Source organism: Apis laboriosa, unplaced genomic scaffold (assembly GCF_014066325.1).
Source record: "Apis laboriosa isolate Shangri-la unplaced genomic scaffold, ASM1406632v1 scaffold85_cov150, whole genome shotgun sequence".
NCBI classification, from domain to species: Eukaryota; Metazoa; Arthropoda; class Insecta; order Hymenoptera; family Apidae; genus Apis; species Apis laboriosa.
Genome location: NW_025224636.1, coordinates 70,241 through 94,233, shown reverse-complemented (window position 1 = coordinate 94,233; position 23,993 = coordinate 70,241). Strand labels below are relative to the sequence as shown.

The 23,993-nt window shown below is 27.2% G+C and overlaps 2 protein-coding genes across 2 annotated transcripts; both read left to right on the top strand.

The window, feature by feature from the left end:
• Positions 1 to 210: 210 nt before the first annotated feature.
• LOC122719598 (WD repeat-containing protein 18) lies at positions 211 to 1,947 on the top strand. Its single transcript, XM_043945548.1, has 2 exons — positions 211 to 1,658; positions 1,932 to 1,947. The coding sequence occupies exon 1, from the start codon at positions 349 to 351 to the stop codon at positions 1,639 to 1,641; it is 1,293 nt and encodes a 430-aa protein (XP_043801483.1). The 5' UTR covers positions 211 to 348; the 3' UTR covers positions 1,642 to 1,658; positions 1,932 to 1,947.
• Positions 1,948 to 15,490: 13,543 nt separating this feature from the next.
• Positions 15,491 to 23,047, top strand: LOC122719593 (CAPA peptides-like). Its single transcript, XM_043945542.1, has 4 exons — positions 15,491 to 15,604; positions 18,164 to 18,337; positions 19,714 to 19,884; positions 22,740 to 23,047. Exons 1-4 carry the CDS (start codon positions 15,547 to 15,549, stop codon positions 22,817 to 22,819), a joined length of 483 nt encoding a protein of 160 aa, XP_043801477.1. The 5' UTR covers positions 15,491 to 15,546; the 3' UTR covers positions 22,820 to 23,047.
• The last annotated feature ends 946 nt before the right edge of the window (positions 23,048 to 23,993 follow it).

The window sequence follows — 23,993 nt, the reverse complement described above, 5'->3', positions numbered from 1 at the left end:
TAAAAAATATAATAAAAAATTTTTTTTTTTAATTATTTATTTAGTCCATATTGTTTAATCAATATATTTTATTATTATTTAATTCATATATTTCATAGAATTATTAATATTAATTAATCGTTTTTCTAGTGTAAGAAATATATCGATGATGCTGCTCTAGAAATGTTATACTCTATGGCGTATTATACTTCATATACTCTGTAAATCTAACCTAGTGTAATACACGTGTTTTACGGAAAATTTAAAATTCAATTAAAAAGCAAGAAAAAGAAGATACGTTTATATTTAAAAAATCATGTTAAAATTAAAATAATTCTAATAATTTTTAAATATAATAATATTACAAAAATGTCACGAATTGCTGATACAAGGGAAATTATAGTGACTAGTGACACTAATAATGAACATTGGAATGCTGCCGTGTGGGATCATCGGACAGGTTCTATTTTATCGACTTACAAAAATGCTGGTACTCTTAGTCATCGAACTCTTCAACTTTTAAATGATAGTTATATAGTAGGTGCTGATTTAACAAAACCGCGTATATATGTTTGGCCACTCAACGATCACTCTCCTGTCTCTAACCTCAGATTAACAACACCGGGTAAAGTTACTGCTCTGAAATTTACACCGAATAGTGCCTACATTGTTGCAGCAATTTCTGAAAAATTATTTATTTGGCAATCTTGTAATGGACGATTGTTAAAAAATTTATCACAACATTATCAAACAGTGAGTTGTTTATCGTTTACTAAAGACGGTTCAATTTTTGCCAGTGGCGCTGAAGATGGTTTAGTATTTGTTTGGTCGTTATATCGCGTGTTGAATGACGAACAACCTACGCCATTGCATGCTTTCTCTCATCATTCGTTACCAATAAAAGATCTACAATTCGGCCATGCCGGATCACGAGGAAGACTGTGTTCCGTATCTCTTGATCGAACATGCAACATTTACGATCCTGGTAGTGGATCGCTATTGCTCACCTTTGTGTTCGACGTACCGCTCACTTCCATTTCCATGAACATCCGTGAAAGTGATTTATTTGTGGGTTGTACCGACGGTGACATATATCGATTCAATTTACACGAGCCACCACGTGGAATAGAACATCATGTGCAGATACGGAAAGACGGAAATTCGGAGGGCGTGATAGTTTTCCAGGGACACAAATCGACCGTAGTATCGTTGTCGATATCGATCGACTGTCGATATCTGCTGTCAGGCTCGATAAGCGGTGAGGTTCATGTTTGGGATATAGCCAGTCATCAGATTCTTCGAACAATCAATCACAAGGGACCAATCACTGCAGCATTCTTTGCTAAATATTATGAGAATTTCCGGGTCACTAATCTTAAACCATGCTTGCAATTGTGTAATCTACAGAGAATATCTGATGATACTGGAAAAGAAAGTTCTATCGATGTAATATCAAACAATCAAAATTTGGCGGATATTTTAAATTTCGAATTATATACGGAAAAAAATGTCGATCTGACAAGATTAGAGGATTCAAATTCGCAGAAACTTGTTGAGATGAAGGAAGAAATTGATAGACTAAAGAAAATTAATACTGCTATTTATCAATACAGCGTAAAACATATTCTGAATAAGTCGAATGAAAATATATCTTCAGTTTGAACATATGAAAATTTATTGTAGGTATGAAAATTATTTAAATATCACATATTAATTGTTAGATTATTTAAGAAATTTTTTACCTAAATATCATTTTATAAAACTGATAGTAATAAAAGAATACTTGTTGCATATTATAAATTAAGTTTATTTTTATATCTTACCTTGATTCATTTCTTGACGTATTTTGAAAGTTAAAACGCGAATAAAATATAATATATAGTAAGATATTACTATATTACTTTCATAATTTATAATTGTTTAAATATAATTATATTTATTATTTTTTTCAGAGAAAAAATTATAACAGATAAACTATAATAATTTGATTAGAATAATCTCATAATTATAAAATGTTGCTACATTTAAAATAAAAAATAAAAAGCATAAAAATTATATTAAAATTATATTGTTACAAATAACATTTATTTCAACATTTCTAGAGTAGGAAATTTATTCAAGCGAGAATTGATGCGTAATGTTTCCTTATAAATATTAATATCATAAATATGATTTGATAAATTATGGTAATTCGTAATTAAATATAAATATGTATAATTTGAATGAATTTTAATTAAATAATTATTAATTATAATGCCACTAATAAAATTGAGAACAAAAAGGTATAATTCGTTTCCTTTTAAAAAAAAAAAAAAACTAAAGAATTCAGGAAATACAGAAAAATTGATATGTTTATAGTTTTGGATGTAAGAAGAACAAGATATTTTCCATAAAATAGTCTGCAAAAATATTAAACAAGGCCGGAAAATATGAATAATATTTGGAGAAATAGAGAGAATAAGATAATCGATAGTGAAACTTCTTCAAGCTTGTGTTCGAATGGAACATAGAATATTTGTATATGTCGATGATCCTGTATATTATCATTTTATACGAATATCCACAAATTTCATTTGAATAGATTAATCTCTTTTTCACGAATTTTTGAAGTAGCCATGCATAAAATTCTCGCGTTACGCACGAGGGAATTATATTACATGGGAATAAAAAAAAAAAAAGGAGGAAAAAATCCAAAGATTTTCATACACGAATATGTTCTTTTCTCCTCTTCATTTTTAATTATTTTCCGTTCATTTGGATAAAATATTTGAATTTTCAACAAATTTACGATATTAATTGGTCGCAGGTTGAACGAATTTGAATTTATATGAAAAATTTCTACATGAAGCTTTCATTTTCATTTTCATACCTTCATACCTTTAAAATCAGTCTGTTTTTGGAATTCTTGTTTAAAAGAACGAGAATATATCATTTTTATTGCAAAATAATTTTTTAAATTTAAACATTAAATTTCATATTTTCACTAGAATTTTTATATTCGATAATTTTTTTTTAATAACTTTATTCACGTGTCTTTCTTTTATTTTAAAAATTGAGAGGTCATTTATTTTTACAGTAAATTTTTCACTTAAATACTTAAGATAATCATTACTTTATTTTTTTCCATCGTAAAACATCATGGTATCGTGATTCCGTAGAAAAATGAGATTAATTATTCTCTTGGCATTAGTCATAATTTGCTCGATGCAATATAATTTTCCATCGGACAAATCACGGGATTCCCCGCGGTATTTTTCACTCTGACTACTAGTACCCTCCTACTAAACCGCTTATTTCGTTGTGGCCATTATCTACCGTCTAACATTTTGTTTCAAAAGTATCGAAATTAATCCTTGTTGACATGATAGAATCGAAAAGTTCGAATTATCTTGACAGTAAATTCTAATTATAATTTTACATTAATTACTCATCTTTTACGAAGTAATCTCGTGTTTCAAGAGAGATCTGTCGGTATAATTATTCCAATCTCGGAAAATTAAGATGGGAGATTAGTTCTTGCGAAAATTATTTTCTTCATCGTTTTTGATACATTTTTTTTTTTTTTTTTTTTTTTTTTTTGTAATTTAACTACTTGATACGAAGTAAAAAGTAAATTGTCCTTTACTGATGTAAAATGTTAAAATGATTTCGTTTCTCATAATGTAATCTTTTTTTTTTTCGTAATACTATGTAAAAATAACTTACTATATTATATAATAAATATATTTATTATAGAATTAATTGTTCTTATAATATAATTATTCTTATAATATAATAAGACTGTATTCACTTTTCAGATTATTTAGTATGTTCATTTGTTCGAATGAAAGAATAATTTTCCATTTAATGTAAAATTATTTTACATTTGAATTATTTCGTCATTTCTATTATAATTATTATTTGCTGTTATACTTAATTTTATTATTATTATTTTTTTTTATTATCAATAATGGAAAGACATTTTTATTGATATTCTCGTAAAAAACAAAACTAAATGAAAAAGTAGTTTTATAATTAATTATTAATTAATAGTTATTATATTGCACACGTACAACATTGATCATAAAATCAAGTAATCTGTTTATATAATTATTGTATTAATTTCTAATCTAGAGAATGAAAAAATTGCAATCGATTCCATATAATGCACATCCTGTTCTTTTTTCTCGTTTTTAAAGTAGTACTCATAAATACATAAACATTCACAGAACATAGTTACAAGCAAAGAACGATCCAGTTTTGAAAATTTATTGGTACATGTTTCAAGTTACTTTATCATTACGACCTATATATATATATTCAAAGATATTTTGATATTTATATTTATTAAATTATAACGTTTCATCTTTTTGAAAAAAATATTAAATATTTAATATTTCTTTAATATTTCATTTCCTAATAATTCGTGTATAATTTATTCTCAAGTACACTTAACGAATATTCGATATCGATTTACTTTGAACATTTTTCACGAGAAAATGTCGCTTTATAATTTTCTAAAATTTTCAACGTAAGTTTTTTTTCTTGAGTTCTGTTACGGAAACGATCTTCTATATATTCGAAGACTTTTACTCAGCGTGCTATGCTGAAATAAATAAAATCGAATCCGTATTTCTCGTTCAAAGAGCAAATAACGCGAATAATAATGAATTTACGCGATTCATATCTGTGCACAGAAAATTGCTGGGATAAATCAATTGGAATATATATCAGCAAAATGAATCCATAATTATACATTAGACTTACTATGCTCCAAGATTAAAATTCTGTTCGTATCGATTGAACAGCATTTTCTTCTTATCAATCAATTTCAAACAACCCTTTATTTTATTATTGTATTTTTTTTTAAAACCATTTTCTCTTATATTAAAATATTATAATTATTATTGTACGGGATATAATATATTTCGCTTTAACGATCTGAATAATTTTTTTATTATTTTAATGCGGATAAATAAAATTTATTTGAGTTGTGCACGCCATAAATGTATCATTCGAATACATTTCGTCGACAATACTTTTTTTTTTACGCTCTCAAAAATTCTAGAAACAATTCAAAGTTATTTATTAATATCTCTACTTTACTAGTACAGTGATTCCCAATGATTGGATTCTCTATATTCGAACCTGTTGTATTTTAATACAAAAAAAAAAAAAAAAAATCGAGATATTAATCTAATGATTTTTTTTTTTAATCTTTTAAAGTTATAATAAATGAAATTTTTCCTCTTTCTCTCCGTAAAAATTTGTTTCGATGTGATTTCGTTTGATTTCATTGGAAATCAATCAAAGATTTCGATTAACATAGATATTACAACGCATTAAATATAATATAATATAATTATAGAAATAACATTTTTGTTGAGAGAGAAGAGAAAAAAATATTTGGAACAATAAGAAAGAATAGATTATTGATATAAAGATGAATTAATAGAGTCTTATAGCATGCTGTAATTAGGACAATGTCTAAGTAATGGGTTATAATATCCAAAGAAATTGACGATGCACGCGAATAAACGGAATTTCCTTACCGTTTCGAAATTAAGGAGAGCAGTGAATTTACTATTCCTCGTAAATTTGTTTCGTTGCACAAGTTTGTAAGCTTGTAATATTACGAGATCCTTTGCCAACGATAATAGATCTTCTCATTGTGCCTAATACAATGATCGACCTGTTTTTCGTCGAAGAAAAAAATAGAGAATGAGAAAGGAAGATGGAAAAAAATTGACCAATTCGAAACGGATCACAGAGAAGAATATCACATTTTCGATCGTTTTCCAAGGGTTGAAGCGTAATATTTTCCAATGAAATGGAAAATAGTATTATTGATGTGTTAAATAACGATCTTTTTTAAAGATTTTTATTAATTTTTTTCAAAGATTTTTATTTTTATTGAAGACTTTTATTGAAGAAGAACTTAAAAGGATTGTTGTTCACAAGTATAATTTATGACGAAAAAGGAAAATATTTTTTTGATTCTTACACATTTGTATTAAAATGACAAATTGTCCTTGGCCAACTTATTAAATATTTAAAAGATTATTTATGTATCAATTAATTTTTTTTTATGTACTCTATAAAATATTAATATATTCGTAAAATATTTTTTGAAGGATTAATTCTAAAGGCCAGAATGAAAACGAAAATGGGTAAACAGAAACGTTAGTTAAAACTTATTTATTAAGTAATAAACAAATAAAGTTAAATGAAGCAAGGCGAGAACAAAGTACAACAACAAGTAGTGTAACGAAGTCAGAGAGATCTCGCTCTCTTTCTCACTTTATCTAATTTCAATTACTTATAACTTTAATAATAAACAATTGACATTTTTGTATATTGACTTTTGTGTTTGTTTCAGTCCCTGAAATTGATCCTTTCGCCTATAATTGGAATATTAATACCCAATATAAAATCCAACGTGTAAATATATATATAACATCCCACTATTTAATCAATTTTGTTGCGATTTCATTATTTTCCTTTCATTCCAAATCCTTCAAATTTTATTAAAAAAAAAGAAAAATAGATAAATGAATAAACGTTAAAAATTTGAAATATATAATTCCAATACAACCAGAGTTTTTTATCACGAAATATATCTCTCTAACTTCAATATCCCAGTTAGTTTAATTAAAACGTAAAACATGTTAGATCTTGGACGCGTTGAACACGTCGCCATTATCAACGCAGTTTGTATTCAAATGAGTCGCGAATGAATGCAAACGAGGGGGTTGTTTAACGAAACGCGTGCCCGATGCGTGAGAGAATAAATTAGGACTAAGATGGCCGGTCTAATAAGGATAAGGAGCGTTTCTTTCGTCATAGAAAACAATTTCCATGATGAACATAACTATAAGGAAGAATCGAGAATAATCTTGGTAAATTTCTATATTTCACTTTTGTATATTCTTCTCTATTCTTTAAGAAGCATCTTTTCTTCTTAAGAAGAAAAATTAACTTTAACTTTTTTTAATTATTTATTTTTTTTTATAATTATAATTAAAATTAATTACTTTATTTATTTTTATAATTAAAATTAACTTTTTAACTTTTCAGTTTCAGATCAAAAAAAGATAAAGAACTTATCGTTCAATCGACATTGAGATTCAAATCCTCTCTAAAAATCCTAATATTTACAATTAATAGTGTAATTGTAGTAATAATATTTATATAATAAAATAATAAAATTATTAAAATTATTAAAATTATAAAATAATATAATAAAATTTATGTAATTTTGCAATTTTACTCAAAATGTGATATAATATAATTTCATCGTTCTTACACTTTTCCCTCCCTTTTTTTCTCTTTCCTGTTCCCATTGTTCCTTCTTATTCGGTATGCTGCAAACATCGGCACGTTACATATCGATCGGCACGGTTTTTGATACTTTTTACTATGCTCAGTTCTCGAGGAAACCACGGATATCAGGATGATGGCGAATCGGTGAAGTATTATTTTGTATGGAATAGATTGAAACGCGGCGTTATCCAAGCTGAATTGATGCCACTCCGCTAGAGTATCGACGTGTATCTGTTGCATCCGAAATGAGTGTTTTATATATATATATATATATATATATATAAAACAGGTATGCTCGAGTAGATATTGTTCGTGTGTAATGTTTCGAGTAATGTCAAGAGATCGTTTATTGAGAGGCGATGAATTTGTTGACGCATAAAATCTTTTTGAATGCGCCCATGAAGAAAAAATATGAGAGAGAAAAATCTGAAAGTTTAGAGAGACAATAGCGACCAATGAGTATTCAAGTGAAAAATGATTCCATATCATCAAAGTTGTTCGATTATAAATTTAATCTTTTTTACCTTTAATCTTTTAATTTTTTAAAAAAATTCTACAATTTTTCGAATAATTCTTTATGATTTAATTTTATTATTTATATAATAATATATTGTTGCTTAAGTAAGTTTATTTTTTAAATCGATAATGATCCTAAGATTTGCATAAATTTTTTTCTAATCATTAATTCGTATTTTCAACTTCTCTCGCGAGTTTAAGCTCATAAGAAAGTTGCACGATTATCTTGAAGATTCATGGTGTGAAACAACCAAGTTCTAACAATATTGTAGCATTTCATAGCGTCTTTTGGAACGTCCCCTTAAGAAAGAATAACGTATCACGTTAATAAGTAAAAAGAAAATTAAATTAGAATTATTTCAAAATTCATTTCTTTTTTTTTAAGAAATAACTTTTCAAAAGTCTTTCACGTTTATTACGAATGCTTTAGATTATTATGAGAAATTGAGAAGCAAAATACGTAATGATTTTGATGATGTATAGCCAAGTTCTAACAATATTGTAGCATTTCATAGCGTCTTTTGGAACGTTCCCTTAAGAAAGAATAACGTATCACGTTAATAAGTAAAAAGAAAATTAAATTAGAATTATTTCAAAATTCATTTCTTTTTTTTTAAGAAATAACTTTTCAAAAGTCTTTCACGTTTATTACGAATGCTTTAGATTATTATGAGAAATTAAAAGCAAAATACGTAATGATTTTGATGATGTATAGCGCTATTGATTGAAAAAAAAGAATAATTTAAAAGAAAGAGAAAAATATATGCACGCGAGCAAATGTGAATGCAAAGGAGTTTTTGGTAAGTAAACTAAGATTGAATTCGACGAATGAATCCAATAGATCAGCGAGTATGACATTTTTATTACAAAATCCGAATCTCCTCGAAAGATCTATTTCTTTTCTCTATTTTCCAATTTTTCTTTCATACACACAGGAAACTTAATTAAAACAAATAAATCATACGTTACATATTTTTTATTATATAACAATCCTATAATAAAAACGCGTTTCAAAATGAATTCGTTCATAAATTAAATAATAAAGTAAATTAAAAAAGATTATTATAATGATATATATTATTAATAAGAAATATTTATAGATATATTTATAATACAAAATCGTAAGATGTTCAAGATATTATACCAATGAATTCATCGAAAATTAAAAATTTACAATATGGTACTTAGTTGTAGATTTTATCGATGAAAAATCGAAGAGATTAAAACATCTTGATACGTTGCATGCCGTAGGAACTCGGATATGCAACATCGATTAACTAATACAGTATAATCTGCGTTATTATGCGCATATCACGCGTTTATAAATCTTGTACGATCCCATGATCGGACAACACGCGTCATTGTGTACTTGGATTATCCTGGATAATCATTACATTCATTTGTCTTATAAATAGAATACGAGAATGATCCTTATTATTCGATAATTATTATTAATTTTTTATTTGCTGGTCGAGAACACCAATTGGATAATTCTATTATTATTCGATCTGTTTTTGTTCTCAGAAATATTTAGTCACAAATACCTTTTGAAATTTAATTTCTCATAAGTTGCAAATTATTATTAATTTTTTATTTGTTGGTCGAAAACATCAGTTGGATAATTTTATTATTATTCTATTTTTGTTATCAGGAATATTCAGTCACAAATACCTTTTGAAATTTAATTTCTCTTAAGTTGCAATTATTCGATAATTATTATTCAATTTTTTATTTTCTGATCGAGAACACCAATTGGATAATTTTATTATTATTCGATCTATTTTTGTTCTCAGAAATATTCAGTCACTTTTGGAATTTAATTTCTCTTAAGTTGCAAATTTTTTTTATTATTGCGTTCGAATTATTATGTTATCATTTAGAGTAGTAAATAAGAGATTTGATAAGGAAGGTGTACGCGTATAACGTTTTTATTTGGGAAATCTGCATTGTAATAGTCGCATTCAAAGTGGTTTCTTTCGGTAAATATACACGATTCCAAATGCTTTTCCATTTATGGAAGCTCTCTTTATAAGCACTTTCAGGAATCGATTTTAGATCAGTCTCTCTATTTTCTTTTATTTCTTCAATCGTTTGAAACCAATGTCTTTTCAACGAGAAGTTGCAGAAAACTGAAAGAATTAAGTGACCAGTAGTGAATGGAAGATGGTTTTACTTTTTAACAAGGGATTATTGAATCCTTCTTGCACGATCTTTTATTAAATCAGCGTATTACTGAATTAACAAACATTTGATATAAATACAATTTTATTATTTTAGGTGGAATATAAAATATTCTGTTAACTTTTAGCAAACTCAATTGAAGTAATTCTTTTTGTTTTACTAAAAAAAACTTGTTATCAATTTTTAAGAATGCATTATAAATTTTATTAATATTATTTGCGAGGAAATCTAGAAGAATTATAAATTAAAAATAAAATTAATATTATTCACATGATTTTTTAACAAAATTAATATTAAATTTTATTAAAATAAATTATATCTATTATCTACTCCTCTATTTTTATCTACACAGAGCACAAAGTTAAAAGGAATATAATTAATATTATCTCACTTATCCTCTTCTCCTCTTGCATTTATTAAATATTAACATTTTTTTGAAACTTTTCTTACATTAAATCTCTTATTAAAAATACGTATCAAATTATTTCTCTTTTTTTCTACTAATATGTATTCATATAACGCACATTCATATAATATAATTTCAAAATATATATATATATAAATATCTAATGATGAGAACAAGCCTCTTCTTAAGAACATCGGCCATTATCCTTTAATGAACAACATGTCCGTCTTACGTCGACTTAACCTATATTAAAATCCTTAATTTAAATAAATTCACGACGAGGATTAAAATGTTTTTAAGGGGCAGGAAACGAATGATTATTGCCGAAAAGACCGTTGATCACCACGAAAATCCTCACGTAACACGTTAAGATTTTTCTCGAGTAATTAACCAGCGCAATTCGACTCGTAAACGCTTCCTTTACTGCCCCAAGAATAAACTTTTTGTTTACGGCTACGATATAATTGCATCGGCGAAACTTCGAACAGTTTTGGCCGACGAAACGTGCCGCCAACGATAAAATATCGTTTCCACGAGACTTTTACTGTCACCAGTTTTCGAGTTGTTATAAATTATAAAATCGCGTTATTCACGCTCTCTCGAACGTGATACTTGATGCCTTCTTTTTCTTCTTTTGGAAGGCTTTTGACGAAAAGGATATTAATTAAATGTAATCTGTTTAATTGAATATAAAGAAAATCTTTATGTACTTTTTTTAATTTTTGACAAAAAAGAAAATGTGGAAAAGTTATTTCTATTTGTTTCTTCATATTGTGAAGATGTTTTTTTTTATGTTCATTATTGTAACGCTTGTAACGCATTGTAACGCTTCAAAAATTTAATATAAATTTTTGTACACTTAATTTAGAAGATTAAAGATATATCATTTTTATTATTAAAAAATAATTTATGATTTTTATATTTTTCTTTTACCCTTATCCTTATATTTATCTTTTATCTTAATGATATGTGTATAATTATCGATAAATTTTCATGTACTCTGTAAAAAAAAAAGCTGTTTTTATTGAAATAAATTATAAAAAAGAAAAGATATCGTGAAATTGAAATATATTGCAATAAAATTTAATGAGAAAATTCAAAAATTTTTTAAAAAATAAATATAGAATAAAAAATTTTAACGACGTTAACTAACATAACTAAAAATTAATTAATAATTAGAAATATTTGCAATTTTTTTTAAAAATAATATACATTTTTATTTAAACTTATCCTTTTTTTATTAATTTGAGAAATATTTTTCTGCAATATTTGCAACAATCTTTATTTTTCATTCAACATTTATTACATTATCAACATTATACAACCGACATTAAGCTAAAAATGTTTCTTTTCTTCATTTCTTTTCATAATTTCCACCATATCCATTTGTTTCCAAGACTGAAAGCTGTCGTTTTCTTTATCAAAAGGATAGGACTCTACAAATGTTTCTTTCTAGAAGAAAAGAAGTCATGGAAGGAAATAGATTCAGGAAGTAAAGAACTATCTTATTTCTTGTTTGACTTTCTTTCTTTATGAATCTTCTTCTCCGTTTTTCTCTCACATTTTTTTCTCTTTTTCAGTATATTAAAACGACACAAATATTTCATTCTTGTCAAATTTCACTTGCTTATAATTGCATTATAATGTAATTCATTTTTGGCATAATTATAAAAATTAATATCACTCCTTAACTATTTGATTTTTACATTTTATATCCTTTTATATTAATATTAATATAAATATATTTTGAATGATAAAATCGAATGATAAAATTTTAGAAAAATTCGTGAAGGATTATACAAATTTGCATAAAACTTAATAAAACTTAATAAATAAAAAGGATATGAATTTGTTCGAAAATTTATCGAATTTTAAAAATTTGTTTCTAATTCGTATAAAAAAAGATTCGTTGGTTGAATCGTTTGATTCGCGAGAGAAAAAAAAAATGTGAAAAGAAATGATCAACATCAAATGGATGAATTTTAAACAGCGGGAAAATTGAAAACGAGTGAATTTGATCCGATATCGAAATAATTCGTAAAATTGTTTGCCCGTTACCTAACGCGTAATGGGAAACACCATTGTGCACGAGAATGACTGCGGTTTAATTGCTCCAAAAAATAAAAACAACACTGTACACGTCACGAACGGACAGATATAGCTAATTCAACTCGTCGCGTTATGGAAATCGCGGCCACAAATTTTAAATATGTAATAGCCGGTTGCCTCAATTAAAGCGGTTTTAACTTTAATTCGATTCCCACTCTCGTTGTCGTCCTATATAATCTGTTGTACGTTTTTCCTTTCCCTTTTAGTTCTCTGACTGATTATTTTCACTACATCACGAATGATAAAGATAAGAATCTTTGTTATTTGCGTTAATTTTAATTTTATTAATAATTTTATTAATAATTAATTTTTCTTATTGCGTTAATATTTCTTGTAAAATGTTTGTATATTTATATCGTTACGATGAAAATTTGGGATCCATAGGGAAGGAAAGGAAAGATTTTCTTTTTGCTTAACCAGAGATCTATCAAATTGAATGAAGACAAGAATCCAAGAATTTAAGAAAAAAATTTTGCTTAAAATTTTATTGTCTTAGAGATGTATTCAGATTAATTTTGAATTCAAATATTCGTCAAATTTAAAATCATTATGTATTTCACAAAATTCAAGAATTTATGAGAATGATCACTTTTAATCTTTAATCAAAGATCTATCTAAATTGAAAGGGATCTTCATCGATACATGCAACATTAATTTTATATAAATTATAGAAATAAAATCAATAAAAATTAAAATTACAAATTACAAATAAAAAAATTTAAATAAAATTGTAACAAAAATTACAAATAAAAATTATTTGAGAATACTGAAAATTCATAGTAGATTCATGTTTGCATTTTTTTTTTTTTTAATTTTTTAATAGTAAGAAAATTGATTTTTAATTCAACTACGAAGATTAGATTTCCAGATTGCAATTTAAATCGTTTGAATTGACGTCCAGGGACTTGGTTTCTTACTATCAGAATGGTGCATATGAAATGTTGTTACAAAGTTTGAAATTAGCATAAGTATCTTTAAATTTCCAAATTCGATCATCAAAAGCTATATATTAAGGGAAAAGAAATTTATCGAACTCAAACGAGCGTTAAATATGCAACAATCTTCATGATACTCGCACAATTTTTTTATGACTTTGAATTTGAAAGATATGAAAGGATAATCGAAACGAAATGAATTTAATATTTGAAAAAGTTTGTGTAAATTAGGACGGAATTTCATGTTGATTTTTCTAGAATTTGTGATGATAATATTTTAATACAGATTATTAAAATTTATGACAACGAGAGAAACAATGTTTTATATGAAATTAATTCAGTTTAGTCATAATTCGACACAATTATGTAAAATAATGAAAATGGAAAATGGATTTCGTGTAAATTAAGAAAAAAGAATCTACAATAAAGATATTCTAACTGTTCTATTATCATAATGAAATAAACAAGGATTAGAATATGAAATTTTATCATGAAAATTTTGTCTTCTTTAACAATATTTAATAATTTGTAAAATTAAAAATTCTTTTTAAAATATATAAATGAATTTATAGTATAAATAATATCATTCGTGGAAATGTTTTAATTATAACAATTGGTAACGTTTATAAGATTTACTTTAAGAGGAAAAAATTTTGTTAGGGATATATAAAATATATTTTGGTTAGGAGATCATACAATTCAGCAGAATTTTCATGATTCAATGATTTAAAATATCGTTCCAATGTATGAAAAATTTTTCTTATATCTCTCAATATTTACATTTGTATTCCGTGGAATATGATTCCGATCAAGTGATAGCAAAAAGTAAACGTTCTTCCTTCCATCAACTGAAAATTTATCTCGAATTTTCTATCTTCAAATGCGGTTCAATTTATTCTGTTTATTATGAATTATATCTTCTCATAATAAATTTAGATAAATAAAAATTAAATATAAATATATATATATATATATATATATAAATGTGTATAACGAGAAATCTTATATTTTCCTTACCCTTTTCAAACTTTTAGTCATCAAAATTCTATTATAAATCTCATTTTTTCTTCGTCGATATTCCACACCCAACCCTAAAATGTCAGAAAATCCTTCGAAAAAATTAATTTAATTTAAATCAAATACCTTGATTCTGAATATTAAGCCACTATAGGCTAATTAAAGCGACATTTCATTTTTTCCAATCATTTTATATTATAGAATTTTATTTACTAATAATATAGTAACTATATATATATATTTTATTTCTTCTTTCACCTAGATTCTATAATATTATAAAGAAACTATAATATTTGTATAAGCTACTTATATCTATTTAATACCTCCATGCTCAAATATGAAATACCTTCGTTCCGTGTTACCAGCATGATTAAATACAAAAATTAAAAAAGAGAAGAAAATTTGATTTTCCAATTAAATATTCCTTCCATCCCATTTTTTTCTATTGTCAAATTCCAACTCGCAAATCGAAACACATAATTTTTACCTTTAACTCTCTTTTAATCACCTTTATTATTTCAATATATCCATTATTTAATTTTCCAAAACACCTGTCACACCTCTCTCTCTCTCGCCAATATTGAAACAGAAATCGAACTATTTTTTCTTGCTTATCCTTCGATCTATTATCAACTATCATTATTAAACGAATGAAAAAGATGATCAATTATCAACTTAGCCTGATCGATCCTCTCTCGCAGAAATCGTTCGAAAGCACATTTTATCGTCGTCCTCCTCTCTTCTCTTTCAAACTCGTCGAATCCTAAATAAAAAACGGCCCACCCTCGGCCGCGATTAACGAAGATAAACCAAGATCACCTCCCATGCACAGCATGGGAAAATAGCAGCAGGATGAAGAAAACGGGGGATCGAATCACCATACCCGATCGGGGCGTGCTGGGCGTACGGAGAATGCGAAAAGAGAGGGTTGAGAAGCCGACCGGGGGGTTGGATTGCACAGCCCCCGTGGCAACTGGCCGAGGCGCAAGGTATAAAATCAGACGTCGGGTACCTGGGGTTATTCAGTGTTGGACCGGATCCCGTGCTCGGCTCAACATCACCTCATCGGATCTCGATCTCTGAACGCCATCCAGAACAGCGATGAGAAATCATTTATTCGTATTCCTCGTCGTCCTAATATTTTCCGCCTCTCTCAATCGTAAGTGCAACGTCCAGTTTCCGTTTTCCAGCCCGTTCGAGAACGGAAACTATATTTCTTTCTTTCTTTCTTTTTTTTTTTTTTCTTTCTTCTTGGTCTCGTGGATCCTGGTTTTCGCGCCATCCAAAGGGATGACATCTTGTTTTTTATTATTATTTTTTTATCGTGTGTTTTTTCTTCTTCTTTTTTTTTATTTTGGTTTTGAGAGATGAAATTCTATTTCTCTTCGTAACGTGTTTAATTTTTTTTTTTTTTTTTTTTTTCTTGCTTTGAACTGAAGGGGAATTGTTCGAAGAGGGATGATGTTTAATTTATTAAGGAGAGGCAGGTAATCCGTGATTCTTTTTCTTTCTTGTTTCTTTTCTTTTCTTTTTTTTTTTTTTTTTTTTTTAGTATTGTAACGTTTGCACACTGGTTTGATGTATTTATTATTCTTTGTTTTAGTCTCCATGGTGAAATTACTCTTCTTCTTCTTCTTCTTCTTGATGTTTCGTTTTCTTTGGGAAATTCTTCTTAAATGATTCTTAGTTTATTATAGAAACGGGCCGGTATTATATCTTATTGCTTCTTTTCTTCTTTGTTTTTTAGTTTTTTCAGTAACTTTTGCAGTAACTTTTCGTTTATTCCTATTTTAATAATTAAGATAATATTCCTCTTCTTAAGCTCTTAATATCTATTCTTTATTGAGATTCTTTATTGCAATAATTTTTATTTTGTTAATTTTTTTCATTCTTTGTATCCTTTTTGTTTCTTTTGTATCTAATCTTTTTAAACTTTTTATTCGGTTAACGAAAATTAAATTTGAATCGATATATTATTAACCGGTTTTCTATGAACTAATTTTCACGTTTCCTTTTCATTTAATTATTGGATGCTAATTCTTTGCTACTTTCTTTTTTATTCTAATTATCGAAAGCAGCTTATAAATTCGTACAACTCGAGCGAGAAATAATAATTTTTTTAAGAATTCATTCCATCTTTTTCTAGTATCCCAATGTGAGCAAGATCGGAAGTTGGAATCTACAAGAGGCACGAATACCACTTTTTTCGAATTTTGTTTTATATTTCTTGTATTTGGAAATATTATTTCATATAATTTCTCTTCTTTTTAATTACTATTCTGCACAATTTAATTAATATATTATTGCATTTGAATCGAGTAGTTTATTGATAAAATTTGTTGACATTTAATATGTAGAAAATAATTTTACTAATTGAATATTTGTTTCTCGACGTTATTTTTTAAATTTACTAATAGACAATTTTAGGAAATAGGCTTCTTGATTGAAAAGTTTCAAAAATTCGATTTCCTCGACTTTACTAACTTTACTATTATTTATTTTTAAGATTATCTAATGAAAACTTTTTTCTTTTTTTTTATAATACCAATTTATTATCTTCTTGATTAAATTTAATATGAAAATAAATTTTTTTATATTTTTCGTAACAACGTTAATTTTACTTTAATAATACTTACTATTTTTAATATAAAACTGGATAATACCGGGTAATTCATAACCTCTAATTTCGTTTCATCGATAGTGTGATCATGGATACGTGTAAAATATTTCATTTTATTATTTTATATTAAAGTTTATTAAATCGACTGGTCAAAATGTTTTCAATTCCAAAAATTCGGCAACTTTGAACATTTTACAACATCTACTCCCTTTACGACCTTTACTTTTCCGCCTTTTTTCATTTCTAATTAAACCAAAACAGGAAAAAAGGGAAAAGAAAAAAAAAAAGATCATGTTTCTCAAAAAAAAGAAAAAACGAAATTCTCTGACGTTTTTGTTAGAAAAGGAAAACACGTTCGTGGAGAAAAAGTTACCGTGGAATGAAGTAGAAATATTCGAATATACTGTGGTTAATTGGATCTGCATTCATTAAGTTATAAACAGAAGAAAGAAAAAAAAAAAAAAAATGATCTTCTTTGAACATGCGAGTTTAATTATATTCATCAAAATTATATACTTTTATTTCCTGCAACATACGAATTGCATTATATTTTCAACAAAAAAAGTGACTTTTCCTCAATATTAATTTTAATAATAATCCCAAAATCAAAATTATTTACAATATTCGTTCGTGAACGAATACAAGCACTTCATCACCCTTCTTTATCCATGATTCAAACAAAGATGTATACCACATTTTCGAATATTAATAATAATAATAATAATAATAATAATAATAATTCTTTTGCATTAATTTATTACCATTAAACCACGAATATTTATACAATTTGATATCTTTGTGAACGCACCTTAATATAAGTATTCGTATTTTAGATCTATTTTATCTTTAAATATCCCATCAATCAATTTAATAATTTTGATTTCAATGAAATTCCTGCGGATGATAGTAGTAATTCAAAAACGGCATTACGTATATACATTATACACTTATGAATACGTACCCATATCAAAATTTAATGCATTATCATTGATAAAATCGTTCACTTTCACGATAATTCCACGTTTCATCGTTGAAGTATTCTCTCATCGATGAAAAGATCCGACATGGACAAAAATTTATTCAAACGTTACGTTGCAGGGGGAGAGAAGTTGAAGCCCAATATCAGGCGGGCGTCCGGTTTGTTGTCCTATCCAAGGGTCGGTCGATCGAATGCGCCCATTTCGAATCTGAATTTCAACCGGCGTGGCATGGAGCCGGACACAGATTTTCAATTTTACAGCGCCGAGTTGGACCCGGACAAAGATTACGAAGGTGAAGTATCGCCAATAACATCGAAACGTGAGCTCCCATACCCTACACCGCAATCCCATTTTACGTGTACTTTGTCTTGTTTAGTGACAGATGGCCAATACCACGCGCCATTTTGCGTACAGAGTGTCCCACTTAAATGGCAACCAGAGCATTTCCTTCCATTTTTGACATCCCGTGTTAGATAATAATCCGTTTATATCCGTTGCAATCACGTCAATCTTGTTACGTGCTTTTGAGGAATCGTTTTTTGACGGTCGTTGAGAAGATTGAAAATTGAAGAATTGGACTATAATTGGAATATATTGTCAGAGGGTAGGAGGATGATAATTTCTGTAATTATAAGTAAATAGGTATAATTTTTGTTGTACGCAGGAGAGTTGGATGGTGGGAGGAGAAATGGTGGATGATTGGTCATACGATAATATGGAATTAGGATGATAAAATTATCATTCGATATTATTTTAAAAGTGGCGAACCTTCCTGAGATTTTTATTATAATTGTAACGTAGAGCATATTTCAATTGAATTGAACGAACAATCATTCGAAATAACGACATTACATTTCCAAATAAAATTTCTTCTGAAGGCAGTATTAGTACAAGTATAAGTATTAGTATTAGTGTAAGTATAGTATTACACACGAAAATTTATATTTCTGACGTGGTTGACGATACTGACAGAATTATTTGAAAAGATATTCGTTCGAATAAAAAGTAAAGTGAAAAATAATTTGAAGAAGAATCATTCCTCGAATAATTATTTCGCCTTTGAGCCACGAAGCTAGAAAATTAATGTCAATTATGGAAAGGAGAATTTACATAAATAATTCGATCACACGTGTATTTATTATTAAAAGAAAAATTGGCACTAGAAAGAACAATACAATAACATCACTTTTTGAAAATAGAATTATATATTTTCGATTGAAATTGCTGTATTTCCATTGTGAAAATAGGAAGAATGAATATCATAGCCTAGATCTTAGAGAGATGATAGATCATTGATCGAAATTCATTCACAAACTTATAAAGCAAATAACATCTCGTTGAAAATGAAAGATCCAACCAAGATGGAACTAGGATGAATTTCAAAGTATTATATCCGATGATAACTTGTCCTATTATCCTGTTCCCCTATTGTATCAATAATTCGTCAAGGATTCGAAATCGAAGGGAAACTGAGAAAGGGAACTTCATCGAAACTTCGATATCAAATTTCTATACGTGTGATATAACGCGATAGTTTCTCAATTTTACGATCAATTTCATTTCCAAAGATCATTGAAATCGTGTTTATTCGAATTTCGAAAATTTCAATTCTCGAAATTGGATTTTAATAGATACGCACTTGGCATAAATTACCATAATTATCTCCAGATTCTCCAGCTCCAAAATCTCTCGGGAGATCGATGTACACCAAACACGCAGACAGAATTCCTAAGGAAGCGTCCTGGCTAATCTCAGATCGTCCTCGTCCGTCCAAAGATGGATCTTGGAAGATCGACGAAGGAAGATCCATATATCCGGCCGCGTTCCTATTGAATTCAGGTATGAAGCATCGAACAAGTTTGTTTAAATATTTTTCTTCTGGAGATTCATTCGAATCCTGTACTTTGCATATTTCGTTTATTAAAATTTCGAACACTGATTTTAATTTCAGAAAACATTTTTTGTTCTTATTTTCTTTTTATTTCATGATTTTTTCATTGATTTAACTCGTTACTCAATAGTATTCAGGTATGAAATCCAAGTATCGAATGAGTTTGTTTAGATATTTTTCTGGAGATTCATTCGAATTCTATACTTTGCATATTTCGTTTATTAAAATGTTGACACTTTTAATTTCAGAAAATATTTTTGATTCTTATTTTTCTTTTATTTCACGTGATTTTTTCATTGATTTAACTCGTTATTCGATAGTATTCACATATGAAAGTATCAAACGAGTTTGTTTAGATATTTTTCTGGAGATTCATTCGAATCCTGTACTTTGCACATTTCGTTTATTAAAATTTCGAACACTGATACTTTTAATTTCAGAAAACATTTTTCGTTCTTATTTTCTTTTTATTTCATGATTTTTTCATTGATTTAACTCGTTACTCGATAAAATTCTATACTTTGCATATTTCTTTATTAAAATTTCGAACACTGACACTCTTAATTTCAGAAAACATTTTTCGTTCTTATTTTCTTTTTATTTCATGATTTTTTCATTGATTTAACTCGTTACTCAATAGTATTCAGGTATGAAATCCAAGTATCGAATGAGTTTGTTTAGATATTTTTCTGGAGATTCATTCGAATTCTATACTTTGCATATTTCGTTTATTAAAATGTTGACACTTTTAGTTTCTGAAAATATTTTTCGTTCTTATTTTCCTTTTATTTCACGTGATTTTTTCATTGATTTAACTCGATAGTATTCAGGTATGAAATCCAAGTATCGAACAAGTTTGTTTAAATATTTTTCTGGAGATTCATTCGAATCCTGTACTTTGCATATTTCGTTTATTAAAATGTCGAACACTTTTAATTTCAGAAAATATTTTTGATTCTTATTTTCCTTTTATTTCACGTTATTTTTTCATTGATTTAACTCGTTACTCGATAGTTGAATGATAGTTTTTCGTTTCAAATTTCAAATAAAAGAATCGTGCATTTTTATTATTCCAACGTTTCGCCATTTAGATATACACGTAGTGAAAGTTGAACGCCATGGTTACGTGATCGAGGAACAAAAGCGCGAAATATTGGATCGCGAATATTCGCGTTGACACGTGGCCTAAATGCCAATTTAATTTTTCCCCTCGTAGAGATATTATTTCAACTCTGTCATCATCGGAATGATAAAAGCGCAAAAGCGGATTCGTGAATAAAACATGGTTAATGCGTTATTATATAAAATTGAAACTCAATAATGAAATGTTCGTCTCACAATTATGACAGGTTTTTGATCGTTGGGATGGGATAATTTTAATTTTTGTTCTAGCTTTAGAGAACAGAGGGAGGAAATATCGGTCATTTCTTCAAAATTGTTTCAATTATACATTTTAAGTTGGATATATAAAATTTTGATGAGGGAAAAATTTCATTTTGATCGTTGCTTTTCGCTACGTTTATTATCTTTGTACTCGTTCAGTTTCGTTATACAAGCTTTGATCGTGATAGTTTTAATACATCGATTTTTTGGATAAAGATGTTTCGTTTCTATTTTTCTTGATTAAAATAATGATTTGATTACGAAGTTTTGTTTTGTATCGAAAATTGCATTTTAAAATTGAGTGGAATAGATTAAATAGATGTCACAATAGAATTGTAGTAGAATTTTTTCGAAATATCCGAAAAAATGTTTTTACAAACCCATTTAATTTTATTTTATTTTCATTCGATATTTTATTTTGCACAGCACGCCAATTAACGTTTCAGATTTCCAGTACGAATTTTAGTTACGGATGCTATTTGGCTTGCTAATAAATAAAGTGATAAAAAGTGATTTATCAAAAGATAAATCTGTGAATTTGAAAAACTTTTGAAAAATACTTTTAATTATACAAATTATATATAAAAAAGATTTTACCTTTTGAATTATTCTATAAAAATTCTAAAGTGTTCATCTTATTATTTTTTTTTAGTATGATAATTAAAGTGAAGTTTGAAGACAAACTCTGCAAGATAAATTAATTCTTCCTTTCTCCAGTTCCATTCAAATTACAAATTACTTTTTATATCCATTGCAGTAATGCACTTCCAAGTATCCTTTTTTTCATTGGAAAAGAATTTAGAAAATCTTGTAAACATCTAGAATCCTTTTATCCATATAAAACTTTAATTATTTATTATATATTTTTTTATATATTATTTATTTATTATATATTTTTATTAATTATTATTCTTCTTTTATATTCATCTCAAATATACTCGATTCTAGATCATTCACAATTCAATTACTACAATTAACAATATTCTAATTTTCCATATAATAATAAAAATAAAATTCCATATAATAATTTTTCTATATATACAGAAAGAAAATATGTTTTATATTCATTATTATATTATATTATATTTATTATTATATTATTATTATATTATATTTATTATTATATATATTTTTCTATATATATACAGTGTGAAAATATGTATGTAAATATTGACTTACCTATCTTTGAAAAAAAATAATGATATCAATAACATTACATATTACGATATAAATGGAAAATATTTTAAATCAAATCCCTCGTAAGATCACTGACAACAATTTTGAGAGATCGTGTTCCATCTAATTTCATTTTAGTAGTTTCAATTCGAACAATTTCAACTAAATTCTGATCGAATCTCCCCTGTTCCTCCACGATGGGAATCACGTATAATGGTATCTTCTGTATCCTCGTTAATTTCAGATTCTCGAAACAGTCAGGTGAACGGTTACACGCCTAGACTCGGCCGGGGGAACGATGCTGATCGAATTCTCTGCAAATGATCATCACCGAGGATCTTCAGGTTTCGCTTCAATGGAAATTCATGCGACTTGGCCTAATCTATCTCTTTACCCAATAACCAATTATTCGCTACTACAATGGAGGAGGAAACTTTGTTTAAACGAGCATATAATAAAAGGATGGATCGATCTTTTCGTGAAATTCAGCAAGCATCGTTTGTAGAAAATTTATCGAAGTTTCCACAGTGTACACGGTAGAATTTTCACTGACATGAGTAATAAAGCTGGTGAAATGGCTATGTTTCTTTTCGAACACGAACTTTTCCCCCTTGGATAAAATCCATCCTGTTCCTGCGAATTTCTCCTTTTCCTTCTCCCCGCGTTGATTTCGACTTTTCTTTTATGTTTCTCTTCGTATTTCCTTTGAAATAAAAAATATATTGTTATTGATGACATTAGTGGTTGTAAGAGATTGTGATAAATTGTAAAGTTGCTTTTCTTGTTAAGCTTAATTAATTTTTTCTTATTTTATTGAAATCTGATTTCCTTTGTTGGAAATGTAAAAAAATTGGTTGATAATTTGAAGTTGTTAAAAATGATATTTACATATCGTTTTATTTATTTTCTGAATATTGATTATGAATTAGAATTCTTTTGATTGAGAAATATTATATTTAAAAAAAAATAACCAACAACAAGTGTTTCTCAATGAAATAAATTTAAAGTTAACACGAAATCAGTCATATAAAATATTCTTTCTATAAGAATAAATTATTTTCATTATATCGTTACTTGATCTAATATTTTTTCAAAAATTTTGAAATTAAGATCCTCTCACTGTTCCTTAATTTGTGTGAATTAAAATTCAACTAAAATCTTAGAAATCTTTTTCTTTCGAAAGATTTAAAATTAAAATCATTCCCTTTATATGTAAAGAAAAATTTAAGTATTATAAAATATTTTTGAAACACAATTTTTCCCAGAAATGATTATAATAAATGCAAGTTAGAGGAATTCATTCTTTTACTGATGGTCAAGATTCACGTTCCAAGATTAATCGTAAAATACGAGAATTTCCCTTCTCTTTTCCCCTTTCTTTTTATAACAGAAGAATTTTTCTCCTCAAAAGAAGAAATTTTTCTCTTTCTTCAAACAGTCACAAACTCATATCCTCCCTTTCGTAGTTTATTGAATTATTCATTTGAAAATGGAATAC